The 18,960-nt window shown below is 33.6% G+C and overlaps 3 protein-coding genes across 10 annotated transcripts; all 3 read left to right on the forward strand.

The window, feature by feature from the left end:
• Nucleotides 1-1,018: 1,018 nt before the first annotated feature.
• On the forward strand, nt 1,019-2,774 carry LOC104718519 (eukaryotic translation initiation factor 4E-1). The gene is made up of 5 exons (XM_010436282.2): nt 1,019-1,462; nt 1,896-2,061; nt 2,163-2,288; nt 2,378-2,443; nt 2,545-2,774. The coding sequence occupies exons 1-5, from the start codon at nt 1,164-1,166 to the stop codon at nt 2,593-2,595; spliced, it is 708 nt and encodes a 235-aa protein (XP_010434584.1). The 5' UTR covers nt 1,019-1,163; the 3' UTR covers nt 2,596-2,774.
• A 513-nt stretch (nt 2,775-3,287) lies between these two features.
• LOC104718520 (putative methyltransferase PMT14) lies at nt 3,288-6,848 on the forward strand. Its single transcript, XM_019231203.2, has 7 exons — nt 3,288-3,923; nt 4,207-4,870; nt 4,954-5,164; nt 5,258-5,930; nt 6,026-6,103; nt 6,323-6,606; nt 6,738-6,848. The coding sequence occupies exons 2-6, from the start codon at nt 4,223-4,225 to the stop codon at nt 6,588-6,590; spliced, it is 1,878 nt and encodes a 625-aa protein (XP_019086748.2). The 5' UTR covers nt 3,288-3,923; nt 4,207-4,222; the 3' UTR covers nt 6,591-6,606; nt 6,738-6,848.
• Nucleotides 6,849-11,731: 4,883 nt separating this feature from the next.
• Nucleotides 11,732-16,143, forward strand: LOC104723278 (two-component response regulator-like APRR2). Of its 8 annotated transcripts, none has more exons than XM_010436284.3 (11): nt 11,732-12,121; nt 12,813-13,049; nt 13,374-13,523; nt 13,630-13,676; nt 13,784-13,861; nt 13,945-14,382; nt 14,469-14,609; nt 14,699-14,956; nt 15,162-15,224; nt 15,345-15,419; nt 15,529-16,143. In XM_010436284.3, exons 2-11 carry the CDS (start codon nt 12,905-12,907, stop codon nt 15,709-15,711), a joined length of 1,578 nt encoding a protein of 525 aa, XP_010434586.2. In that variant the 5' UTR covers nt 11,732-12,121; nt 12,813-12,904; the 3' UTR covers nt 15,712-16,143. The 8 variants fall into 8 exon arrangements, 4 of the variants coding, with proteins under 4 accessions (XP_010434586.2, XP_087325570.1, XP_087325569.1 ...); XM_087469444.1 differs by having other exon boundaries at nt 11,886-12,121; nt 13,794-13,861; XR_015568653.1 differs by having other exon boundaries at nt 11,899-12,121; nt 12,823-13,049; nt 14,688-14,956.
• The last annotated feature ends 2,817 nt before the right edge of the window (nt 16,144-18,960 follow it).

Below are 18,960 nucleotides of genomic sequence, written 5' to 3' on the forward strand. Positions count from 1 at the left end.
TACATCCTATATATACAATTTAGTTATCTATTTAGTACTATACTTTTACTAGCTAGTGATGCACGTACAATAAACAAAAATTCTGACAGTTAATGGAATAGAACCAGATTCACTGATCAGTTATACGTCACTATCGACCATGAAGTAAAAGAATACATTCGACTGCAAATTAACATTATATGTGAAATCTTTTTATTTCCTCCATTCTTTCGTTTGACCGAGAGAAACCAATCTAAGTTATTTTGTTCCTGTGGTTAGGTATATCCACAGACTTTCAATTTAAATATAACATGCATGCACGGAACTAATTAAACACAAATGCATATTATTTTGATTTAGAATTCGGTTGCTTTTTTGTATGTCAAACATACTTATATAGTTATATATATTAATTAAGCAAAGGTAGGTGCGTACAAACCTGTTAAAATAAATACTATAATGGGGTTAGAACCTTTACATATGTATAATTAAGACAAACTTAATCGTCTTGAAGTTCCAGTCTCTGTCAACAACCTATGAATTCGGATGGTGAGATACCAAAGATATTAAAACAAACTATTACGGTACAAGTCGTAGTAAGTAATAAAGCTTGACACTAAAACTATACATATTATTCTATATGTAGTGTGAAAGTAATACATCTTCTTAATAATCCTATTATTCGCTTTTGTGAATGTAAAAAAGAAAACAGATTTAGACATGTAACACTTTTTGTTATGTAATAGATTTCATAGACTATAAGTTCCAATCACCATTTTTTTTAATTGATTTACATTTCAAACTAGCAATTAAAAGTTCAAATCAACTAATTAAACAAACAGGATCTAATCGATGATATTTACAACTAGTATTATGTATATGATCAAAACAAACATCATGAACTTAAAAAAACCCTGATGAAAGAAATGGAAACAATTTTATTATGGCCGGGGGAGCCTCAACCCAATATAAAAAGCCCAATATTACTTTAATACAAAATATCTGTTATTCATATTTTTGGCCCAAAAAAAAAAAAGACAGAACAGTATGTATCATATAAGAACGGTGTCGTGTCGTAGTTAACCCTACGAGAGGAAAGTACATTTATTTTGGAGAAGAGAAAGAGACAGAGACAACGAGACAGAGAGAGAGAGAGAGAGGCTGTTCGGATTTTGGTAGAAACAATGGCGGTAGAAGACACTCTGAAGCCTGTTATTCACGAAGAAGCGAACCCTAATTCTATAGAGAATCCAATTGATCGATACCATGAGGAAGGTGACGATACCGAAGAAGGAGAGATCGTAGGCGGAGAAGGACACGGAGACGTTGACGAATCGAACAAATCCGCCGTTCCTCAATCGCATCCTTTGGAACACTCGTGGACGTTCTGGTTTGATAATCCTTCCGTGAAATCGAAACAGACCACTTGGGGTAGCTCTTTGCGATCCGTCTTCACGTTCTCTACTGTTGAAGAATTTTGGAGGTTAGGGCTTTTTGATTTTTTTTTTTCCCCGATTCAATCTCTGTTTCTTTTAGATGATTCTGCATCTGGGTTTTGTTTAGAATTCGATTTCTTGATGAAATTTATGGTCTTGATTGGTGTGGATTAGAAGATGACATTGAAGTCACTGTTCTTATTGTGTTACTGATGAAATTGCTTTGTTTGGTATTTTATTTTTTAGCTAAAACTTATGTTAGGGTTTAAATTAGGTAACTATGATCTTAATGGTTAATCTAAAGCATTAGTTAGATTTTGAAATTTTCACTTTTTGTTCACTTCTTTTTGCTTCAGCTGAACCTTGTATTGTTCTTGTGTTCAGTTTGGTTGTGGAACTGTTCACCTTGGGATTAGTAGCGCTTGTGTATCGTTCTTTGGGCTTCTTATTTTAAAAGGCAATTTTTGTTTTGCGTTGCAGTTTGTACAATAACATGCGGCACCCTAGCAAGTTAGCAACTGGAGCTGACTTCTACTGTTTCAAACACAATATCGAACCTAAGTGGGAGGATCCTATTTGTGCAAACGGAGGCAAATGGACTATGACATATCCTAAGGATAAGTCTGATAAGAGCTGGCTCTACACTGTACGGTTTCTGTTCTTGTTTTATTTTTGGATAGTAAATTATCACTTCCACTTCACTATCAGATCGAGTCTAACTGGGTTATTATTACATACTTGGTCTAGTTGCTTGCATTGATTGGAGAACAGTTCGATCATGGAGATGAAATCTGTGGAGCGGTTGTTAACATTAGAGCAAAGCAAGAAAGGATATCTATTTGGACCAAAAACGCTCCAAACGAAGCTGCTCAGGTAAATAGAGAAGACGATTTTTCTCATCAAACAGTCTCTCAGTGAAAATAAAAAAGACATGAAAATTCCATACTGCTTCAATGTTGCAGGTGAGCATTGGAAAACAATGGAAGGAGTTTCTTGACTACAACAACAGCATAGGTTTCATCATCCATGTAAGAAGAAGTGATCTTCTCCAAGAGCTAGTTCAAAAGTCGTTTCATCAGATCTCTCATTGTTTGCTTTCGTTTCTTTTTTTTCTTTTTCTCTTTTTCAGGAGGATGCGAAGAAGCTCGACAGGAACGCAAAGAACGCTTACACCGCTTGAAACGAAACAACCCTCTCAAGTCTTTGCATTGTTTCAGTTACAGTTTTGTATGTGAGAGATCTCTATTTTATATCTTTAAAACATAGACTTGTTGACCACTGTCTTTGCTCCTGAGTGTTGATTGTTCAGAAGCTCCAACATTTCATTTAGTATTGATATATTAGTATTGTCTTAACAAATTTATGTTGCCTTACTGCCCTTGTGTATATATAACCAGAGGCAAAATACTCTTATAAAAAACCCACCAATCTTATCGGTCCTCCAAACCAAAACTTCATAACATTGCATGTTTAGTTCCCCATATACCATTCATGTTTGGAGAGAGGTCATGTCTTTAACTAGTAACTTAGTGATCACCGGTTTCTATAAGGATTTTTTTAAGGATTTTTTAGAAAACATCATTTATAACTAATCAAAGATGTTGAATTCTAGAAAACTTTTTGAGACTTGAAAAGTCACATCCTCTTTTTAATTGATGCCAACACTTTTTCTAATGTAGGAACTAGGAAGTAATGTTGAGCAGTGTGAACTGATTAACTCGGTTATTGACGGTGGATCGGATCCGGTTACTTGGGAATAAGAGTGTCGGTAGGAGATCCAAATAACGAAGTATGTCAACTGTCTGATAAGGACCACTTGGGACGACAAGTTTCTTCGGCTAATAACATTAGATTACTACATTCAACAAATTAGTCTTTAAATTTATTATTATGCATTCTTTTTAACATATGGGTTTGCTCCATTTTTAATAATAGGAACAAAAGGTTTTGTCACCCATCTTCAAGTATTTGTATTTGTTCCAATAATGGTGAACCAGAATCTCAAATTTTATTTCAACACTAGATATTGTAATGTATGGTAAATCAAACTACCTAAAAGCTTTTAAAAACAAAATAAAGTATAAACTATACTTTATATACAAGCGCACACAAAAGGGTTTGAAGAAAAAAACATATGGATGCATGTGCACTTGTGCAGTCTCCAGATTAGATCTAAAACTATGACTATTGTAATAATATTGTTATAAGATCTTGCTGCGAAACTACACACATTTAATTCCAACAAATTTTCTAAGAAATATTTTTCAAATTGAATTAAATCAAACGCGCCTTCATCATCAAGTTAAATCAAATCTCAATTAGTGTCCTAGTACTAATTAGTGAAGACGAAGACCTTTATTTTAAGTGAGTTCTCTCTCTGTCTCGCACTCAAAAGCTTTATACTTTCTTACAAGCTCATCACTAAAAGAGAGCTTGAACCAGAGAGATCTGAGACAAAAGAACAAGACTTTAGAGTCTCTCAGCTACAACAAGATCTACATCGACCAGGTTAGAATCTCTCTCTCTACTGATAGCTCTGCTACTCATCTGTCTCAACGAGATCCGTTTCTGGGTTTTGGATTTCATTGCTAAAGTTATAGTCTTTAGATTACTTTATGTTAGAACTTGTCTTTTTTGAATCGATAAATCCTAGATTTCAATTGTTTAAGTATTGGTTTCGATTAAACTGAATTAGTTTATGTACTCTTTTGAACAGATCTTGATGTTTTTAGTTCAAAGTAGTGTGTTATACTAAGTATCTAAGTTTGTGATTTGTTCAAAAATGCTTCAGGAGATTTGAAAGAATCATGGGTTCTAAGCATAACCCACCAGGGAATAACAGATCGAGAAGTACACTATCTCTACTCGTTGTGGTTGGTTTATGCTGTTTCTTCTACCTTCTTGGAGCATGGCAAAAGAGTGGGTTTGGTAAAGGAGATAGCATAGCTATGGAGATCACAAAGCAAGCACAGTGCACTGATATCGTCACTGAGCTTGACTTTGAACCTCATCACAACACTGTGAAGATCCCTCAAAAAGCTGATCCGAAACCTGTTTCTTTCAAGCCGTGTGATGTGAAGCTAAAGGATTACACGCCTTGTCAAGAGCAGGACAGAGCCATGAAGTTCCCGAGAGAGAACATGATTTACAGAGAGAGACATTGTCCTCCTGATAATGAGAAACTGCGTTGTCTTATTCCAGCTCCTAAAGGGTATATGACTCCCTTCCCTTGGCCTAAAAGCAGAGATTACGTTCACTACGCTAATGCTCCTTTCAAGAGCTTGACTGTTGAAAAAGCTGGACAGAACTGGGTTCAGTTTCAAGGAAATGTCTTTAAATTCCCCGGTGGAGGAACTATGTTTCCTCAAGGTGCGGATGCGTATATAGAAGAGTTAGCTTCTGTTATCCCAATCAAAGATGGTTCTGTTAGAACCGCATTGGACACTGGATGTGGGGTAAGTTGGTTTCATTGATTTCTCTGGAGTTATGTTTTGATTTATATAGTAGAACCTTATTGATTCTAATGTTCCATCTCTAGGTTGCAAGCTGGGGTGCTTATATGCTTAAGAGGAATGTTTTGGCTATGTCGTTTGCCCCAAGGGATAACCACGAAGCACAAGTTCAGTTTGCGCTTGAGAGAGGTGTTCCAGCGATCATCGCTGTTCTTGGATCAATTCTTCTTCCTTACCCTGCAAGAGCCTTTGATATGGCTCAATGCTCTCGATGCTTGATACCATGGACCGCAAACGGTAATATCAACTGTCAAACTAGGCGCAAATTCACATTTCTTGCTCAATATATGTACTCATATTTGTGTCTTTGCTTCTTGATTGGTTGTACAGAGGGAACATACTTAATGGAAGTTGATAGAGTCTTGAGGCCTGGAGGTTACTGGGTCTTATCAGGTCCTCCAATCAACTGGAAGACATGGCACAAGACGTGGAACCGAACTAAAGCAGAACTCAACGCTGAGCAAAAGAAAATAGAGGACATCGCAGAGTCCTTATGCTGGGAGAAGAAGTATGAGAAGGGAGACATCGCAATTTTCAGAAAGAAAATAAACGATAGATCATGCGATAGATCAACACCAGTTAACACCTGCAAGAGAAAAGACACTGATGATGTTTGGTACAAGGAGATAGAAACTTGTGTAACACCATTCCCTAAAGTATCAAGCGAAGAAGAAGTTGCTGGAGGAGAGCTAATGAAGTTCCCGGAGAGACTATTCGCTGTGCCTCCAAGTATCTCTAAAGGTTTGATTAACGGCGTTGACGCAGAATCATACCAAGAAGACATCAATCTATGGAAGAAGCGAGTGACTGCGTACAAGAGAATCAACAGACTGATAGGTTCCACTAGATACCGTAATGTGATGGACATGAATGCAGGTCTTGGTGGTTTCGCTGCTGCTCTTGAATCGCCTAAATCTTGGGTTATGAATGTGATTCCAACCATTAACAAGAACACATTGAGTGTTGTCTATGAGAGAGGTCTCATTGGTATCTACCATGACTGGTAAGAACATCTATACACACAACTCTTCATCTCTCTCCCTTCAATAGTTCTTTACATTGTTTTCCAATATCTTTCTCTATTTCAAATCTCTACAGGTGTGAAGGCTTTTCAACTTATCCAAGAACATATGATTTCATTCATGCTAGTGGTGTCTTCAGCTTGTATCAGCACAGGTAACAAAATTACAAACTCAACCTTAAACCCTAAAGCCATAAACTTTATGAGAATTAGTAACTCTCTTAAGTAAACCCTAAAGCTACAAACTTTATGAGAATTAGCAACCAAAGCATTGATCTAAACCCTAAAGCTAGAAACTTTAAGAGAGTTAGTGATTGAAAGGTCATGTTCTCTACATGGGTTCGTTAAGTAATGGGTCAGTTTCATTTTCGCAGCTGCAAACTTGAAGATATTCTTCTAGAAACTGATCGGATTTTACGGCCGGAAGGGATTGTGATATTCCGGGATGAGGTTGATGTTTTGAACGATGTGAGGAAGATCGCTGATGGAATGAGATGGGATACTAAATTGATGGATCACGAAGATGGTCCTCTCGTGCCGGAGAAGATTCTTGTCGCTGTTAAGCAGTATTGGGTCGCCGGCGACGATGGAAACAGTTCTCCGTCGTCGTCTTCTTCTTCTGAGAATAGTGAAGAAGAATAAAAACAAAACTCCTCAGGTATTGGATTTTACAATCTCTGTACTTTTACATATTTACCAGATTAACCACCAAGTTTTGTTCAAGTCAGTTAAACCCAAATTCTATCTTATGATTGAGTTGTTTTTGTTGTTGTTGTTGTATGATGTCAGGTGAAGGTTTACTAAGCTTGAAGTGTAGATCTATTTTACAACACCTGGAAAAAAAATTCTTATCAAAAGGAAGGAATCAGAATTTTTTCCATGGAAGAAAGGTGTCAAAAAGCTGTAATACAATATAGATGATGATCAAGACGAATATGTGCATTTGTGTTTTTATTTTTGTTCCCTAGTTTTTAATTTTATTTTTGGAGGAAAAAAAAGTTTAATAGTTCCATGTGTTTCGCAAGATAGTTTGAAGCGTTTTGGCAACCTTGGACGCTTGTTTATGATGTGACCTTGACATTTTTTTTTTATAATAATAGTCTTTTGTATTGAAGGAAAAAAACTATGATATAAATGGAAACTTTTATATAATTTTAAATTAGATAAAACTAGAAGTTTTGTAGAAAAATATCAATAATAGTTCAATGACATTAGTGTAGGGAAACTGATTCAAATGTCGGTCGGTTGATGTACGTAAATGGATATTACTGTTTTGGAACAAAGCTATAGTTGTCATGGGGCACCTTTTGTCTCGTGACTTGCATGTGTTTTAAACGAATATGTAACTCTAAAAACACAATCTAACTTTCAAAGTTAACACATGAAGCTTAAACAAAACGAATTAGTCCACACTAGGCTCCGGTCAAATAAAACTATGGGTTGTGAAATTGAGATCCCTAGCTACAAACAAAAAGAGGCAAATTATTACTAGGAATAACTTTTAGAAGGATAGGAAAATATAATGGCCATGGATGGAATAAAAGGACCAATAAATAGTAAAAATACAACTACTACTTTCGTCTTAGTGATGAGTCTGTAAAGGAAACTTTTTTTTTTGTTTCATTCAATTATTAGTTCCATACTCTCCCGTTTGAATCATACCTTTCTTATAAAAAGATACGTCATACGTGTACATCCATCCATACACACTTATTATTTCTTTGGCTTATTGTTCCGTGACAATAAAAACATGTGGCTTATTCTTCTAAGCCTAATCACACCAATTCATGATATATCTTAAAACTATCGAGTACAATTAATAGAGAAAATAGTCCTACCTAATTACCTTTGACAGTTAAAAAGAAACAATATGGTACACAACAGAAGAGAGGAGTCATGATTAATATTTATCAGCGAAGCATAAATTTATAGAGTAACATTAATAAGATACGTAATCATCTAAAAGAGTGCTTTTAGTATACAAGACACGTGAAATGAAAAAAAGCGTTTTCACGACCACGATCTTAAGATTATCTTGTGTCGGACTAATAATGAATGTTCAACAAGTACTACTAACTACTTTTAAATCTTAATCATAGTAACCTTTGAAATTTAGGAGCAATTATTTCAATCTCTTATAATCATATAATCAAACGCAAGATATTTCAAATTTGTTTCTTCCCCCACTTAGATATTAGAAAACGTATCTTTTCAGAAGTTAGAAAAAAAGTAATAAAAAGGAGAGTTGAAAATTGTGTGGCTAAAACTAAAAGAGAATAGTATTGGGACACCTAAAAAGTCAGAACTTCATTCAATTACATACATATATACAAACAGAAATATTGACAAATGTTACTTGTCTATTTCATGTGGAACATGAAAACATAAAGAGGACATAAATTATACATATACATATTCCTCATCAGTCCTTTTTTTTCTTCTCCAAATTGTGTTTAAAATGTATGAACCTACCGGTTTGAACTAATATCTTAGCCAAACTACATCTAAACAGAATTCGAAATAAAAATAGTAAAAACTGAATATTTCTTGTTTAGGTTAGAAACATGCTTGATTAATAGCCAAATTTTGAACCAAAATTAATCATATTAAATATAAATATAACTTAAAAGCTAATTAAACCGAAACCATTATGGTTCCAAACTAATCTCTTTATATTCAATTTTATTTTGATTTAAAACTTAAAAAAAAAAAGATTTGAACTGAAACAAATTAAAGTTTTGTATCGACGACTTCTATAGATATAAAGCAAAACAACATAATATATTTCTAGATATTTAGATTTTTGTTCGTATTTGAGATTTAATTTACAAAAACCACCATTTAAAAGTTGAGGCAAAACTGTGGGCTTTGCAATAACTGTGTGCCATTCATTACTTCTTACGTTTCTTTCATAGGTTCATATGAATGTTTTTGTTTTCTTTCTATTTTTGGTTCAATTAAATAATCTGTTACAACTTACTTCGATTGGTCCTTTATGTACAAGCTCGATCAATACAATGGTGAACATTATTTTTATTTATAACTTTCAAACAGATAGTTTTAAATAGTTTAATGACAATGTTATACATTGCTAGGTTTGTCTATATTGGATTTTTTTTTTGGGCAGGTACATTAAACTTCTAGAAATAAATAAATGATGATGAGATACCTTCTTTGTATGAAGAACAAAATATATAATCGTTGAGAAAAGAACAAAAATATTTACAGTAGTTAAGTATTAATTCTAATAATTTACCAAAGTATAATTTGTGTTTTGGCTGTTCAACTGATGTGAAATAAGCTTTGTTAGAAAGTATGTTACATTTAGTTGTCTTTTTAGACTTATAAATTATAAATCATCAAAGCCTAATTAATCAACAGAAAACTAACAATTGTTTTTACTTTCTAGTGTAGGTGTCGTTATTATCATCCCCTAAAACCAAAGATGAAAAACTATTGGCCTCCCCGTTCAGCCATTTTGGCACCCTTGTTGTACTGTTGTTATCACGAACAAAGTTTGTCGCCTAACTTGATATTCCGACACTAATCAGTCGTAAGCAATTTCAAATTAAACACTATCTTTATCGTTAATATTCAATAATTAAATTTATGTCATTCACTTGCAAATTGACTATTGACGACTTACTAAATGCTTACTATATATTTCTCGTCATCAATTATATATAGCTTGCATAACTTGGCTCTAATTTGGATTCACTCTGGATTTGATTGGTGACCACGTTTAAACAAGGCGGTTAGAAAACTATAAACAGTTGTAGAAAAGACGATTAAAAAGAAAACAGTTAAAAATAGCAAAGAGAAAAAATAGTACGGTTAAAAAGAGCGGTTGAATATTTACTTTGATTAGTAACATTGTAGTAGTTGAATAGTATGAATTATAATAATTAATAATAAAAAATAGTTTAGTTGGAAAATAAAAAATATGAAATAACAAATTATTATTTAATTCATTTATATGATTTATGAACATAGTAAATAGTAAAATGAAAAATGTTAAAATGCTAAAGAATTATTTTTTCATAATAATAATAGATTACAATAGTAAACTATCATAAATTATATAAAAATAATAGTTAAATAAATTCAATGTCATATAACTTTTTTTTCAAATATAACTTTTTAAAAAAAGTTCATGAAATTTTTATATGAACTATTTTTTTTGTTTCTAGATAAAAAATTATCAAATGCCAAAATAAAAACTTTGCATCTTTTATACATCAATATATCGCCAAAAGTTGGTTTCTCCAAGTGATTGAAAATCGTGTTTGCAACCACTAAATGTAAGCTTTAACCACTTTCTCCAAACTCTTTCTCCAACCAAGATTTCCAACCGTTTTCTCCAACTGCTTTATTGATTAGTGATTATTTGAGTGGTTCATTTGCAAACCATGTTAATAAATGACACAAATCAGAGCCTACATGTTTGTATTTATTATTCAACATTCAAAACTTGTAAAACATGATTTGTTGATGTACAAGTCTCCAACTTAAAAAAATTATTTCATTTGTCTACACAAATTTTAAGGTTTGATTAATACAAAGCGTGAATTATATATATTTAAAATGGTAAAATTACGGATATTTCTAACTTGGTATAAAATGAAGTGTTTTTCATTTTGCAATATGTTATTTATCACGAATATAGTGCATATATAACTTGTGATTGTTTTTTATATTGTTCTTTGTATGTAATTAAGCTATTTATTTTGACTGAAAAGGAAAAACAAAAAAAACAGGTGACCTCTAAATTTGCTCCCAAACGAAAAAATGCTCGAATAACGAAACTAATCATGTTGAAAGAAAAAAGAAAAACAATGATGGTCACGGACCACGGTGGAACGAACAAGCGAAAGTAATTAACTAATTATCATTCAAATGAGTAAAAAAATGGCCATGTATTAACGAATGTTTTCGCTATTTATCGCATTGGTGAACTTTTCGTAAAACATTTTACTATCAAAAATGAGTTGAAAAATCGCATTTGACAACCACCATTTGCATTTACTTCTTTTAAATACAATTGGATATGGACCATATGGTCAAACTTAAGTTTTGATTGCCGTTACAAAAAAAGCTCTGCAAGTTTCGATTGGTTGTTGTATATGCCTCACTATATAAGTTATAACAATCAATGTTATTTGTTTGATCTATAATCATTTAATTATACAAAACATTATAACCTAGCTTTTGCACAATATGAATTTATAGTTTAGTGCAAGTTGGAGACTATATATATATATATATATATATATATATATAGTAAGTAGGAGTTATTAGAAAGATGAAAATAAGATCATCTTTCAATTAATGAAAATAAGGAGTTTGGTTAAGTTCAATTGTTGCTTTGAAATTACACACACACATGTCATCATAAAAGTTGGGCAAGGAGTTTGAAAGATGGAACCTCTGCAGAAAGATTTCCCTACCTTTCATTCACAAACATAGAGTACCACCAAATAATTTGTTAAAAAAACAAAAAAAAAAGAGTACCACCAAATAAAAATCAAGAACTCTAACTTAGCAATATATATTCATAGGTTAATATCAAAAAGGTTTTGATATATTTCTTTCTTATCATCTTAGTTCGCTTTATTTTTATTTTTTGGTTTAAGTTTTCTATTTCTCACAATTTGAGTTTTTAAATTTCTCGTATCGTTTTAATTTGGTAAAACATGTATATAACTAAATTGGAACAAATCTGATTTTATTTACTTTTTGTAAATATATCTGTCTATTTATAATAAAAGTAGCTAATGTGGATATTTTCTTCTTTTTTTTTTTGTGAGAAGGAAATTAATCTTATACCATTATGTTAAATAAAATGTCAAGAACAAAAAAAAAAAACTAATTAATCCTTATCTCTTTTTTTTTTTTCCTCTTACCTCAATATTAACCTTTATCTTAGTGAGGTCTTCTATAATTCTATTCCCCTTTTATCTTGTGTAATAACCCAATGACAATAACAACACTAGTCACCAACTTATTATAAATCTTCTTCTTCATCTATTTTTCTCTCTCTTGAAGTCACCATATCCACCCAAAGGTTTTAACTTTTGAATGTGACTCAGGGACACAGAGAGGTAGAGAGAGAAATAGAGAGAGCTTGAGGAAGGAAGGGTTTAAGCAGATCTGCAAGAAACAAACACTCTCAGGTATGTTGAGAACTTCATAAGAAAAAAAATATGAAATTACCCATTTGATTTGACTTTATGGATTGTGAAAGTTTTTTTTTTTTTTCTTTTTCTTTGGGTTTTGAATTTTCCAAAGCTTTCTTTTGATCAAATTATATTGTTGGTTCATTGCATGTGATGTGAGCATGATCTCTTCTCTGGGTAACTCTGGATTTTCTAAGATCTTGTCCTTCTTTTGGATTTTATCGAAAGTGCAACTTTTGATTTGATCACTATTCTTTCTCTCTGGGTATTATTATATTACTCTTGTCTCTCAAATTCCCTAAATCCAAGGGATTTTTGCCTTTCTCCTTCATTAGTTTAGTTGTTGTCATTAGCCTTTTGGTTAAAAAGGTCATTAGTATGTGTTTTAAGTTAATTTAATCACTGCATGCACGAGTTACACAACACTAGGACTAGGACTAGGACTAGGAGTAATAATAAATTAATTAATACTTATATCATTCACTCTCTCTCTCTCAAATGATTCAAAAGCTTTGTTAGATTTTCCATTTCATGGTGATGGTGGTCCACTCTTTTTTATAAAATAAACAAAATCGAGTTCCTCATGAATTATTCTTATCTCATCAATAATACAATACACCTTTTTGAATATTTTACTTTTCTATATTTTTTTTTAATTTTATTCTATTCTTTTTTTTTAATTAATCAGAGTTCTTCAGACAGTGTGGAATCAAACCGGCGGCGACAGTGACGGCAGCGGAAAGCGGCGGTGTTGGCCGCGAAAACGATGCAAAACCAGCTATGTTCATTACCGCTAACGATTTATCTAAATGGGAAAATTTTCGTAAGGGACTTAAGGTTCTTCTTCTCCTCAACGGCGACGACGACGGAGATGGCTTCTCCGCCGCTGAGACTCGATCAAAGCTCGAGTCAACAGACTATATCGGTAATTAATTAGTCCACTAATTAATTTCTCTCTCCTATTAAACCTTTTTATTTCCTTGATTCTATAAATTACATTAATTTATTAATAATGGTTTAATGTATTAAAAAATAAATGCCAATTATGTGAGTGAGACAATTCTGCTTTACCTATCTTATTTACATGCCCCGTGACATTGTGCTTGCAGTTATGTTCTGAAGTTTTGTTAGTTTATTTTATTTATGAACTAACTACCCCGAAGACTGTTTAAGGGACTTCTATGTTTTTGTTTTTGTGTTAATTAAGACTATCAATCCAATTCTTGATTTTTTTGGAATTTTCTTGCAGTTACTACATTCACAGATGAAACCGAAGCTCTCTCTGCGGTTTTCAAGAACCCGGAGAGCTTCCACATTGCTATCGTCGAGGTGAATACGAACGCTGAGAAAGAAGGTTTCAAGTTTCTTGAGGCTGCCAAAGACGTTCTTCCTACTATAAGTATGTGAACCTTTTTTTTTTTTACAAGTATTCTTTGTAAGTTTCTATGAATCTTTACAATACGAACATCATAGTAACAATGTGGATTTTGTCTTTGTCTAATCAGTGATTTCAACCGATCATTGCATCACTACTACGATGAAATGCATAGCGGTAAGTGAAACGCCACTTGTCTTTGCATGCTTAAGTTTATATATATATATATATATATATATATATAAATGATTGTTCTTTGATGACAATTGACAAGTGCTTTCCAGCTTGGTGCAGTTGAGTTCCTTCAAAAACCGCTCTCACCAGAGAAACTAAAGAACATTTGGCAGCATGTTGTTCATAAGGTTTCAGTTAGTTTTTGGCCCATCTTTACTTCCTTCGGTAATATAGCCATCATCTAAGAATGGTACATTCTTTATGTTGTTAGGCATTCAACGATGGTGGAAGTAAACCCGTGAAAGAATCCGTTGTCTCGATGCTTCATCTTGATACCAACATGACAATTGATGAGAAGGATCCAGCGCCATCAACCCCTCAACTGAAACAAGTTTCACGGTTAGGGGATTGCCAAGAAAACATAAACTGCTCGATGGAAAATGTAAATTCCTCGACCGAGAAAGATAACATGGAAGATCAAGACATCGGTGAATCAAAATCAGTCGACACTACAAACCGCATATTAGATGACAACAAAGTGGTTGTCAAAGAAGAGAGAGGAGACAGCGAAAAAGAAGAACAAGGCGAAACCGGAGATCTCGAAAGTGAGAGGACAGATTTGGTCAATTGTCATAAGAAAGAAGATGACAGTAAACCTGTTAACAAATCATCCAAGAACTTGTCTGGTAACAAAACTACTCGAAAGAAGGTAATGTGGGGTTTCTCTTGACGCTTCTTAGTGCTAATTAAGTGATTCAGGCTCGATGATCATTGTTATTGCGTTCTTTTCTCTAGGTGGATTGGACACCAGAGCTGCACAAGAAGTTTGTGCAAGCAGTTGAGCAACTAGGGATTGAGCAAGCCATACCTTCACGGATTCTTGAGTTGATGAAAGTAAACACCTTAACAAGACACAACGTAGCTAGTCACCTTCAGGTAATTTAATATCCGAAGAGTCAAATGTTTTTGCAGAGACTCTTGAGCTCTTGTGAAACTTTTACGGAATCATTTGAGTTTTTGAGCAGAAATATCGGATGCATAGGAAGAATAGTCTTCCAAAGGATGATCATAACCAAAGATGGGCACATTCTAGAGAGAACCAGAGACCAATTCAACGTAACATTAACGGGTTTCAGCAGCAACAACGTCCTGTGATGGCTTATCCCGTTTGGGGTCTTCCCAGTATTCATCATCCTCCACGAGCGATTCCACCTTTGTGGCCTCCGCCGCTGCATTGCGCTGGTCAACCACCTCCGTGGCATTGGAAACCACCTTATCCAACGGTAACATCTTTTTTCTAAAGCTGCTAACTTAACGACAAAATTCATAAATTCATACCTATACATTTTAGCTAATGCCTTCTCTATGACACATATTTTGTCATTGTATTTTGACGTGACATTGTAAAAGTAATAACAGTAGTTAGATAAGATTTAGTGACATTATGTTAAACTCCCATAGCTAATTCGTCTGTAAATCTTGTTTCAGGTGAATGGTAATGCATGGGGTTGTCCGGTTGGACAACCGATTACCGGATCATATTATACTCCGGTAAATATTTTAACAATCTATAAACCTTAAGTTTATGTATTTGGCATTTAATCATGGACACAAAAATCTTATTTTTATATTTGTCTAAAGAGGTTTTTTTTTTCTTTCTTTATGTCACAGAATATTACCGCCGGCGGATATCAATACACCAACGGAGTTGAAACCGGCTTCAAAATGATGCCGGCGACTCAGCCGGTAATTGTCACAAATTCTCTATATCATTTATGTTTACAAAAAAAATGAAAAGTTTTAATTAAAGTAAAATTATGCGGGTCGGGTTGTGATGTAATTTGGGTCGGGTCAGGACGAGGAAATGTTAGATCAAGTGGTAAAAGAAGCGATAAGCAAGCCGTGGATGCCGCTACCGCTCGGGCTGAAACCGCCGTCCCCGGAGAGCGTTTTGGCTGAGTTATCGCGTCAAGGCATCCCAGCCGTCCCTTCTTCCTCCTCATCATTTCTAATCAACGGCTCTCATCGTCTCCGCTGACGTGTCAACTAAGCAGGACCCGCAGATATGATGACGTCATGCGTGGCGTCCTTGTCCGTGTCTGATGACTACTGTCCGAAGCGGGGAACTCTGATTCGGAGTTTGGATTTTTAGTGTTCTTTATTTTTATTTTTTTGCCATAAAAAAAACATTTGCTATTATCATTTAATATTATATAAAAAAGATCGGACGGTGGAGATGAGGGCGACGACTATAGTTCGAAGACCACAGGTGGAATTTGCGGCTGTAAATAGATCTCGGACGCGAGATTTTGACAAGTCGGAATCTGACGTGTGTGTAAATCTCTCTTTGTGGGTTGTCGAGTTTCGGGGCCACTGTAAAAGAGAATTTAATAGTTGACACTGTTGTAGTTGTAGGTGATGATGAGATATGATAATAAAAAGGTACAACTCCGAAGATTCCGTGATGACATTTTTTTGTTTGTTAAGTTTTCTATAAATTCCAAGAAAGAAACAACAAACAACACATTTCTTTTTTTTACAACAACAAAAAATTCATGAGATGAAAGATTGATATTTTTTTTTTCTTGTATCGTGATTTGATTGGATTGATTTCGACCGGAAAACATCTTTTGGTCACAGCGGACATGAAATGTTTTATTGTTTTACATTACTTATGTGTTTCCAGCGATTGGATTTTTATTTTTATTTTAAATTATGTGACACTTTCTTTTAGATTATCTGATTATGTTAATATAATTTTCCCGTTGCACATTGTTGAGGTAATAAATAAGATCACTGGGTTATCTCGTCTCTGATAATTTTTAAGATTATGGACATCAGGTCATAGTATCTCAATCAGTTATTATTATTTACATATATAATCATCTAAAAAGAATAAGGAAAGGACTAGGTATCCTCACAAAGCCCTAATTTTATTACTTGGGCCTGATATATTCATGTTTATGTAGGATAAGGATCTAGACATTGAAAGATAAAATCTAGAAGAACAAAATATAATAATATATGATCAGGAGACAATATTTGCATGCCAAATGGGTGGAATGTATTTTATGAAATTATATGTATAATCTCGTAAATTTATATTCTGTTCATTACGTTAATCTAAGGCGGAAATGGCAAATTGAATGATCGAACATCGTACTAAACATTAACAGTCATCGAGACACTGAGACTACAATTTGTATTGGGCCCAAAAAGCATAAATGTTCAAATTGGGCTGAATGAAGTGATATACTATGCTTACTAGGAGAATGAAGTGACAGTGCTAATGTTTTTTAGGTCTTACTATTTCAATTTGTAATCTGTATGAGTTTAGAACTATAAAATTCGTCAGAATGATGCCAACAAGAAAAACCAGAAGATCCTATACGAACTAGAAACAAACAAATATCACATATATTATATAAGATATGAACGTATATATAATTCTAATAACAAAATTAACATTCTCATCTAAGGAAAAAAGGCTATCATTGTTAAAAGTCAACTATTCAAATTGTTCATTTAGAAAAAAGAAAAAAAAAAGCATGCACAATAAATATATCACGTGTAATGTAACTTGGAGTCTTACACGTTATTTTGTTCGGCGGGACTCAACTAGAAACTAACTATTCTTTTAGAGTTCACAAAATTTCATAAACTCTAAGTCTATAACATACTTTATAACTTATTATACCAAATCACATGATTCAGTTTATTTGAAAATGCTGTTTATACGTCTTAACAAAATGTCACGCAAATGAATTTAAACAAGTTTTCGCAACAGAAAAGATTATCCTCAAAGCATATATACTAGCCATTTAATTTTTCTAGGGTAAATTTTTTTACCAATGCATCCATAATCCGAGAGAACAAAGATTATACACATGAAATTCACAATAGTCAAATATATCTTTATAGATCCTCTGTAGTCAATAGAAAAAATAGATATAAATATTCTCATCAAGACGATTCTGTAGATGAACAAAAAATTAATACAAAACAAAATAGCATGATTTATAGAAAAACGTTCGAGCGGAACAAGAACAATAATTGATCCAAAAGAATAAACTTCTCTCAAATACGCACAATATCGATCGAGCACTATAACTTCAAGAAAGAGACAATACTACCACATTTTTCTTGCATCCACAAACCAAAAGAGAGAGGCAATACCCGCATGATTAGGATGAGCTTTTGAACAAACAATTTCGGAGACTATCATAGTGCTCATACTTTATCGTAACCAAGATATTTAGAAAGATCCAAATTTTTCAAGTTAAAAACATCATTTATAAGCACCATAAGCCTCATCACCATATCTTGGCTAGTTTAGTGTTGCCATCGAGAAAGGCTTATGGCAAACATCGGTTCCGGCCTCCAAGCCTTTGCCTAGTCAGATTTTCGGATCTAGAACAAGTGCGTCAGAGCAACTCATAAAATTTCTCTTACTCATGATCCATACATTCACGGCGTAGATACAATTGATTTGGTGTATAAATCGTACGTGGAATATGGGCATGATTCGGCACCTTAACATCCCATGAAGTTTTATGGACATGATTGGACAGCAACAATCTTGTATTGTACTGTTGATAACTCTTGGTCTATTTAATGATGTCAAAAGTGGAACATGATGGATTCTACAATTACCTCATGGAGATGTAAATATCTTTATTAAGGGTTTCGAGGTCATAAAACTCCAAGGGCTAACATGGGGGATGAATTTCTCTTCAAATATAACCATGTCTGTTCGTTCTCTGTTGTTGATAATTGTATGGATCTAGTGCATATGATATTTTAGAAGCTTTTCATCTTTATCTATCATTTGATCTGGTGTTTAGGAATTAGGCATCACTAAGATAGAGTAAAAACATAATTTTTGGTGAGTAGTGCATTAATGCAGTAATGCACTAAAACATTTTTCACATAAATAATAGTAGAAGAAGTGCATTGGTGACCGTGAAAAAAAGTCCAATGGTCGAGACTGGAACTCTTTAGCCGTGCGACATTGTGACACACATATCGGCTGTCCAAAAAATTTCTGAGCGCTAGTGGATCTCTTTTCCACGTCGCTTTTCATACGTTATTTTATATAAAGAATTTATAATATTACAATGTATAGTATTAAAATTACTCACGTGGCGTTCAAACTACAAAGTATTTAAACGGTCTATAAGAAAAGTGAAAAGTTATGAGCGTCGGCATCATTTTCTCAAAGACAGCGTAAGACATGAATCCAATAGAAGAAAAAGCGTCTTAAAATGTCATGAAACACTCTGACGCA

The sequence above is a fragment of the Camelina sativa genome, chromosome 10 (genome assembly GCF_030686135.1).
Source record: "Camelina sativa cultivar CO46 ecotype springtype chromosome 10, ASM3068613v1".
NCBI classification, from domain to species: Eukaryota; Viridiplantae; Streptophyta; class Magnoliopsida; order Brassicales; family Brassicaceae; genus Camelina; species Camelina sativa.

Excerpts from the sequence above, each read along its gene's own strand:
- LOC104718519 (XM_010436282.2), top strand. The coding sequence starts at position 1,164 with ATGGCGGTAGAAGACACTCTGAAGCCTGTTATTCACGAAGAAGCGAAC. Across the intron at positions 2,062-2,162 it reads ATAAGAGCTGGCTCTACACT|TTGCTTGCATTGATTGGAGA; the intron begins GTACGGTTTCTG and ends TACTTGGTCTAG. Across the intron at positions 2,289-2,377 it reads CTCCAAACGAAGCTGCTCAG|GTGAGCATTGGAAAACAATG; the intron begins GTAAATAGAGAA and ends TCAATGTTGCAG.
- LOC104718520 (XM_019231203.2), top strand. The coding sequence starts at position 4,223 with ATGGGTTCTAAGCATAACCCACCAGGGAATAACAGATCGAGAAGTACA. Across the intron at positions 4,871-4,953 it reads CATTGGACACTGGATGTGGG|GTTGCAAGCTGGGGTGCTTA; the intron begins GTAAGTTGGTTT and ends TTCCATCTCTAG. Across the intron at positions 5,931-6,025 it reads ATTGGTATCTACCATGACTG|GTGTGAAGGCTTTTCAACTT; the intron begins GTAAGAACATCT and ends AAATCTCTACAG.
- LOC104723278 (XM_010436284.3), top strand. The coding sequence starts at position 12,905 with ATGTTCATTACCGCTAACGATTTATCTAAATGGGAAAATTTTCGTAAG. Across the intron at positions 13,050-13,373 it reads CGAGTCAACAGACTATATCG|TTACTACATTCACAGATGAA; the intron begins GTAATTAATTAG and ends ATTTTCTTGCAG. Across the intron at positions 13,677-13,783 it reads CTACGATGAAATGCATAGCG|CTTGGTGCAGTTGAGTTCCT; the intron begins GTAAGTGAAACG and ends AGTGCTTTCCAG.